The 8,715-nt window shown below is 36.7% G+C and overlaps 1 protein-coding gene across 1 annotated transcript; it reads left to right on the top strand.

The window, feature by feature from the left end:
* The first annotated feature begins 5,825 nt into the window (after positions 1-5,825).
* LOC112767321 (tRNA (carboxymethyluridine(34)-5-O)-methyltransferase) lies at positions 5,826-8,313 on the top strand. Its single transcript, XM_025813189.3, has 2 exons — positions 5,826-7,047; positions 7,619-8,313. The coding sequence occupies exons 1-2, from the start codon at positions 6,056-6,058 to the stop codon at positions 7,704-7,706; spliced, it is 1,080 nt and encodes a 359-aa protein (XP_025668974.1). The 5' UTR covers positions 5,826-6,055; the 3' UTR covers positions 7,707-8,313.
* The last annotated feature ends 402 nt before the right edge of the window (positions 8,314-8,715 follow it).

The following is an 8,715-nucleotide window of genomic DNA, read 5'->3' as shown; positions in this document are numbered from 1 at the left end:
AAAGGTGGAGAGATTCTAATCAAAACACAAAGTAGAGGAAATAAAGAACTTCGCCGTCTCTCAGACGACCCACAACTCACTTCTGAGCACCTGGACCTGTATCTGAAAAACAAGAGATATATACGGAATGAGAACCCCGGGCCCATGGGTTCCCAGTACGGTAAAAGTGCCAAATAAATTCAATGTACTGCAATAAAAACTCACTAAGCATCCTAAACTTCTTCACCAATTATTCATCCTAGGTTCTCGCTAAAAAATACACAAACTCATAGTAAAGTCCAGAAATGTGAATTTAACATAAAAACTAAGGAAAACATCCCTAAAAGTAACTAGATCCTACTAAAAACATACTAAAAACAATGCCAAAAAGCGTATAAATTATCCGCTCATCACTAATCCATGAATAGGCAACTGTCATAAGGGAGTGCTAAATTCAATTCATGTTTCACATGTTTCCCAACTCGCTGACTCTTCCACGAATCAGACTCAGAATCATAAGTAAAACCATCACCAGTTGTTCTGCCTCAGCAGTTCTATATCAATACATCATACCCTCGCCTGGAGTTAGTGAAACTACATCACTGCGTCTACCCAGAGAGCCCCACTTATCTAATTCAATAATCATCATCATCATACAATCGCATCATCAATCCATCCCATCAAGAACAGCCCTCACACCCACCGACACCAGCATGAGGGGCCTCTCAGTTGTACAAACACAAGCAATACAGGCAAGTAATACACAAACATGGTACAAGTAGAACAAGTAGCATATAGTCAGGTAACATGGTATATATGATGTAGAAATCCAAGACAAATGGCAAACCCAAACAATTCAAACATATGCAAATGATGAATGCCTGTCATGTGGCTGATGATATCATCTGTCGGTTATATAGCCAACCCGACATGTCCTGGTAGCTAACCATTGGACAGAAACACCCATTGCAGAGCAAGTAGGTTTGAGCTACAACCCCCCTTGCTACTACCCGCTCAACCCAGAGCCAGTGGAATAACCACTACTACGGCTACTACCCAGGCGGGTGTTTAAAAGCTCAACCTGGAGCGAGTGGATTTACCACTACTGCCGCTACTACCCAGGCGTCACAATCTCTGACCTGGAGCAAGTGGGACGAACCACAACCCTTGCTACTACCCAGGTATCTCAAGCATTGGCCCGGAGCAAGTGGGACGAACCACAACCCTTGCTACTGCCCAGGTATCTCAAATATATATTCATTCAATCTCAATTCATATTATCAACATTCATTATTACCAAATCTCAAACATTAACTTGGAGCAAGTGGGACGAACCACAACCCTTACTACTACCCAAGTATCACAAATAAACATTTATTCATAATCACCCTTCATTATTATCAATTCTCAGACAATGACCCGGAGCAAGCGGGACGAACCACGACCCTTGCTACTACCCAGGTATCACAAATACACATTTATTCAAAACTCCATGATTAAACTCGTTTATCATAATCTTCCTTTCCCGTCTCATACCCGGAGCATGTGGACAACGCCACTGCCTACTACCCGGGGTCGCACATCACATTTCAATATTTTTTCATTATTATCCATTTAACATATTCATTCATTAATCATATATGCATTTATACTCAGCCATAAACAATAATGGCTTTGCCGTAACCCGGCAATAACTCAGCCATCCGGCTCATGGTCCAATCAAGAACCGGCCATTTATCAATAAATATAGCCCTCCGGCGCATGGCATACACGGTACTTCCACCATCATCCTCCATATCTCATATAATCATCTTTGATCATCATTGATCATAACTTTTCCCCTTGCTTCACTCGCAAGTTACCACATCCCCTAGTCCTTTCTCATTGCTAGGCATATCATAATGATTTAGTACAAAAGAGGTGAGATCGGAGGCTTAGAAGTGTGAGATTTGGCTTTTAAAACTCAAAAATCAACTTTGGCATGAAAACAGGGCCACGCGTACGCGTACTCCACGCGCACGCGTGGATGGCCACAAAACTCATTGACGCATATGCGTCATGCACGCGGACGCGTGGATTGAAAATTTGCCAAACGACGCGTACGCGTCAGCCACGCGTACGCGCAGATACATTTGTGCCCCAGGCACAAAACTGGCACAACTCTCGGGAAAATGGCTGGGTATTTGGTGCAGCGCATCGACGCGCCCGCGCACACCACGCGCACGCGTGGATGGTGCTTTCTTGAAGAACGGCGCGTATGCGCCAAGTGCGCCTACGCGCGGAGGGTCGTTCTGCTAAAAATTTTCTAAGTTAAAAGCTGCAGAATTTACAGATTCAACCCCCAATCTTCCGACGGACATAACTTTCTCATTTTAAATCATTTTTCACCCGTTCTTCGAACGGCATGGATATCCCGGATCCAATTTCATTTCTAAACAGATTTAGCACAAAACAGAGATCCGTAGTCCAAGTTATGTCCCGTCAAAGTATGCCTAAAAACCATGTTTTCATACAAAACCACAAGGTGCCATTTTCAAAACAAGTCATTTTCAACTCTTTTCAAAATCAACCAAAACATGCCAATTTCAACCCTTTTTGAAATCAATCAAAATGTACCAAAATCCACATCAAGCCATCCTCAACTCATACATTGACACTTTACCAAAAATTTCCAAAACCACATCCAACCATTTTAACACTTCTCAATCAAATGGCTAAAGGACAAACACAATATCATGTCATACATCCTTCCTCATCCCAATTTCCAATAATACCATTTCCAATCAACCATCATTATACATAATCAATATCATACTCACTATCACGTGATTTCACCCACAAATCAACCTTAATCATTCCCCAAGCATATATCACAACATACATATCTCTAATGCATCATCATACCATCAAGGCATCAATAGTCATAATCACATATATAATCACATAATATATCTCAACCGAACCAAACATACCTCATCTACATAATTTCACCCAAAATTACCAAGTTCCACACTTCAACTTCTCAAACCTTATTATTCAATAACCAATCTAATCATTCATATATTCATTATCTGAAATTCATCCAATCACTTGTGCCATCATACAATGCACACATCGACTTACCTTTCTTACCTCTTTCCGGCCTCCGGCCCAAAATTCACGGCCTCCGGCCCAATTTTCACAATTTAAATGCATAAACCACAAATCAATACTCATTACCCAGTACATCAAATTCTCAATACACCAAGCATACAAGGTCACACAATTCTCAACCCAATCATTAATTCACATTACATATCAACTATGCATATTAGCACCAACCATTTACACAATCCAAACTTAATCCTAGGGGCATCTAGCCTAGGAATTCTCATCACAACACACGGTACTTAAATGAGACTTAAACCGTACCTCTTGTAGCCAAACCAATTGAGCCTCTTCTTTGGAATTCTTCACCAACTTTAGCTCCAAGCCTTACCAAAGCTCCTTAAGCAATACCAATCTCCCAATTGTGCACCAACATCACCAAATACACTAACATAACCAATATCACATACATACATCAACCTAGGGCTCATAAAAATGACAAATCACAAGAGTTTGAGCACTTCTTATCTCAGCCCATATGAAGTAGGGATAGAACCTACTTAGAATCCATGTTGGAGTATCCCTAAATACCCAAAATCACAAGATTTCAACACTAACTACCCAAAAACGTATAACAGTGGGAAATTTCAAAAACTGGGCAGAGATGAATGGAATACTCACCACCAAACTTAGATATAATTGTAGAGGATGAGAAGAGCGACGCGTGGCCGTAAACGGCTCGTCAATCGGAGCTCCGTAGCTCAAGTTATGGTGGTTTGAAGATCAAAGAGAGTTAGGTTTTCTCTCTTCTCAAATCAGCGTCCCAACCCTTCTTTTTAGGGTAAAATGAGTTGAAATGCTCACAACTAATGTTTATATATGTTGGGTCTTGGGCCCACTTAGGCCCGGTTCACTTATTTTTGCCCATTGGCCCAATTTTGGGCCAAAACCTTTAAGATTAGCGCTCTAAATCGCACTTTAAATATTTCTACCTTCCCTAATTATAATTCCTCATTTCTTAATCTTATTTACCCATAATCAATTTTCTCAGCTGTAGTACCAGACAGATCTCAGCCGGTACTGCCGGTCAAAATTCCACTGCGCGCTTTTACGCAGAAAACTATATTTTTCGACTCGAAAAAATTCACTGAATCCAAATATCATATTTAAATTATCAAATTTCAATTGTCAAATCTTCCAACCATATTCGCTCCTATTTAACTTATTATTTAATTAATTTCGATTAGACTGGGTATTACACACGTCATCATGTTGTTAATGAAAAATGGGTCAGGGATTAATATGGTGCACTTTTTTCAATTTAAGGGACGTAATTGGTGCAATTAGAATCTCATGGACGATTTTAGTGCACGACGTCAATTTCAGGGACTATTTTGGGGTTTAACTCGTATTTTGTAATTTAAATTTTTTGATATTTTTTTTTATAAAAATACTGAAGATAGTAAATGCAAAGTAGTTAATGAGACTACTTTGCATTTATTATCTTCAATATTTTTATAAAAAAATAACAAAAAATTTTAATTACAAAATACTAATAAAAATAATTTTTCTTTTTAATTTTTTAGATATAATTTAACTTTACTTACGTAGAATATTTTATTAAAACAAATCATACATACCAAATTAAACAATAAATTTTAAAGTAAGTAATTTTAATTAAAGAAATAGACTCCTAAGGTTTAAGGGATATTTGTTTAGTATTATAGTAAAAATTATAAAAAAAAATAGTGATGTATATTATTTAGTGTTATTAGTAAGAGTTTAGGATTTAGTGACATGTATTAGGTTTTTTTAAGAAAATAGTTTGTAAATCATATAAAACAGTTTAAAACGCTAAACATCCATTAGAACTTGTTAATTAATTAATTTTAAAATTCTAAACATTGATCAGAACCTGTTAATTAATTAATTTGAAAATCCTAAAAGTCCATCGTAACTTCTTGATTATTATTTTAGTGGCATAAGACTAGAAATTTAGAATTTTGAAAAAAAATACCTTTTCCCTTGAGCCTTATTCCTTTTGGCCTCTTTTTTCTTTCTTAGTTCCTTTTAGCTTTGACTCTCTCTCACTCAGGATTGTCTATTTCAAACCATAGTGTCAGCCCAATTATTTTACCCCAATTGTTGTTGGATCATTAAAAAAGTCCAAGATCATAATCATCTTCATTAATGCATGAATTGGATATCAACTAATTAATTACTTATACAGTACTTTTTGGGCACCCTGTAAAGTTGTCCGAAACTTTACCAACAAGGTAAATACGTATTGTTTTTCTCCTTATGACACATACTTTTAGCACTAACTGAAAAATTTTCCTTTCAGCACTATAGTATAACCCATTTATATAATGAGAAATAATTTTTTGATTTTTTAATTAAAAAAATAAGTCTTTAATTAATTAAAAATATAAAAATATTTTTCATATTTTAAAATACAAAATATCTAAATCATTCTAAAAGATCTATTTATCCTTATATTATGAATGGAAAGAGTTAGATGTCTTATATTTTAAAAGGTAAAGAATGTTTTTGTATTTTTAATTATTTAAAAATTTATTTATCTTTAAATTAAAAAATTATAAATATATTTATTTTTTTTTTTCATTTTAAATTTAATAAAAAATTTATTTGTTTTCGTGATAAAAGATTAAAAAGTTATTTGTCATTTCTTTTTTTTTTTTTTTTCTCTTTGGATGAGGCCTTGCTTTTATAAGTTAAAATTGGAATTTGTACGATATAATTGGGCCAATACAAACGGATATGTAAAGCCCAATTGAATTAGGCAATAGGGAGTTTGACATGAGAGAGAGAGAGTATTGAAGAAACAAAGCAATAGGGTTGATTAAGAGTGAAGAGAAAAAGGGGCACAGCGGTGGCAGCGGCGGAGGAGGAGCAGAAGTGAGAGTGAACCGGGACGCCGAGCACCGCCGCTGGTGCTTCAACAAATTCAATTCCAAAACACTGTTGCATGTTGATTCTTTATCGTGCTCTAAAACCAACTTTCATTAATTCTCTCTGCTGCTACTCACGATTTATCTCTCCAATGACAGATACCAATTTCAAACCTTTGTGTACCCTTACTCCCAATGTTGAACCCTCCACCATAGATTCCTCCAACCACACAGCTTCACCTACACGTGTTCAATCCACTCCGGAGATCGAAAAGAAGTATGTCCACCGTGTGTATGATGCAATTGCTCCTCATTTCAGTTCAACCCGATTCGCTAAATGGCCAAAGGTTGCTGCTTTTCTATCATCTTTGGCTTCTGGATCCCTTGTTCTTGATGCTGGATGCGGCAATGGCAAATACCTTGGTTTGAATCCTGATTGTTTTTTTATAGGCTGTGATATAAGTTCTTCATTGATTAAGATCTGTTCTGATAGAGGACATGAAGTTCTGGTTGCAGATGCTGTGAATCTTCCTTATAGAACCGGTTTCGGTGATGCTGCGATTTCCATAGCTGTGTTGCATCATTTAAGCACTGAATATAGGAGGATAAGAGCAATAGAGGAGTTGGTTAGAGTAGTTAAGAAGGGTGGTTATGTTCTGATTACAGTTTGGGCCAAAGAACAAGAGCATAGATCATTGATTAGCAAATGGACACCGCTTCCGGAGAAATATGTTGAAGAAGAGTGGATAGGACCGGGTAGTCCTCGTGCTCGGCCGGCTGCTTCGCCATTGCCTTTAACAAGTATTCCAGAAAATGAGGAGAGCAGCTCGGGTCAGGACAAGAAAGATTGTGATGATGGGTTGAAATTATTGAGAGATTTGAAGGTAGAGGACAATGTAGAGAATCAGCAGGAGTATTTTGTTCCTTGGCATTTGCCTTATCATCGCGCCGAAATTAGTGGCGCTTCTGCTCAGGCTCTTGCTAGTGGTCTTGCAACTAGAGATGACAAAAAGGGTGCTGTGGTGTATAATAGATATTATCATGTTTTCAGTGAAGGCGAGCTTGAAAGGTCATCTCTTTTTTCATCTCCTATTAGAATTTTTATACACCAATACAGAGCAAATCTTAATAAAGTTACTTCTTGGTTAATCATGGCTTTGTAAACCATTGAATCAAGTCTTCAGATGTAATGGTTTTTGTGCATCTTGTTATTGTTAATTGTTATGTTTTCATAATTCATATCTGAATATGGAGTGCATAAACAAAATAGGAAGAGATGGAGACATTAGATTGAACATCCTAGGTTTGAAGTTAGAAATCTTGCTTGAGTGATAGCCGGATGAGTTGCTATGCATGAGGATAAACCAGGGTCAAAATCATGATATTTTATATTTTACAATTTTAAAGCAAATGGTATTCAGAAGTAATGAAGAAAATAACTTTGAGATAAGTTAACACTATCATTGTGTCATTCATTGCCTCATGCATCTTCGCGGTACTAAAAAGTTACCTGCTGGTTCTGAAAGTCCATCACAAATTTACAATGAGCCTTCTATTTTTATTATTACTGCCTTGATATTATGTTTCAAATGCTTTGCATGATGGATGATTCTAACTTTTTTTCCCTTATCTTTTTGCAGCTTGACTACTGGAATAAACAATGTTAGAGTAGTTGATAAGTTTTTTGACAAGTCCAACTGGTGTATTATTCTTGAGAAGATTTCATGAATAGTAAAGAAACCTAGCTGATATGTAAAAACAAAACTTGGTTGCTGCCAACCTCAGACATATCCTGCGCATGATCGAGATCAGGCTGCATTCTCCAAGCAACCCCTTGCCCTTGTTTTTAATGTTCTTTCTCTTTGATTTCCCTATGCCCAATTTTGATTGTGACAATAGGGCATGAAGGACAACTATTTTGTGCATGTTGGGTTGTCGCCATTATTGCTGGTACCTTGTATGTGCTAAAAGTGCTGAACATCTTTTAGCACAATAGAGCAGTTACAATGATTTTATTTACCCAGCAATTTATTTGATGGTTGGAGATTGTCATGGGTTGAACTTATTCAATCATTTCAACAGTATTCGTGCTTTCTTTGTCGGCGACCCCAGGTGATTATAGCATCAGCAGCTACCTGAGACTCAGAGAGGATCTTTGGTTCAGTGATGGAACAGAGTCCTTTTTATTGTTAAGTGGCCACTGGCCACTGTCTACTTTGGAAGATGATGCGAGTAATTTAATACATGAAAATTTGTCTAATGCTGGATTTGGTATAGCAGGAACCGAATTTCCTGTAAGGATCTTATAAGTTATTTACTCATGCTTTGTGGTTAAGGAACTTAGACTCTCAGTTTCTTGTAGAGCTAGCCTGCCTTTGCAATTAAATTAGCATTAAGACTTCGATAAAGCTGTCTTCAAAATTTCAAACATTTAAGATAAATTAGTTAGTTATATTTTCACACTTTTGTGCTTTTATGACAATGTTTAGTAGTTAAATCCTTATGGGAAAGGAAACGAGTATTGATTTATTGGTTATTGCCCGCTTCAAAAACAGAAAAAAACAAACATTTCTACATCGGAGGATGTAATGATTAGATTAATTAATAGAGGAATAAAAGTTTGTACAAGATACACAAATTCAGAAATAGAATCCCATTGTGCATTTTGCAACAACGAGATTGCATGCTTTATTTGTCTTTTCCACAGGATGAAGCTCTTCCTATATGGTATATTTTA

Source organism: Arachis hypogaea, chromosome 17, assembly GCF_003086295.3.
Source record: "Arachis hypogaea cultivar Tifrunner chromosome 17, arahy.Tifrunner.gnm2.J5K5, whole genome shotgun sequence".
Taxonomy (NCBI): Eukaryota; Viridiplantae; Streptophyta; class Magnoliopsida; order Fabales; family Fabaceae; genus Arachis; species Arachis hypogaea.
This window is presented reverse-complemented; position numbering and strand designations above follow the sequence as displayed.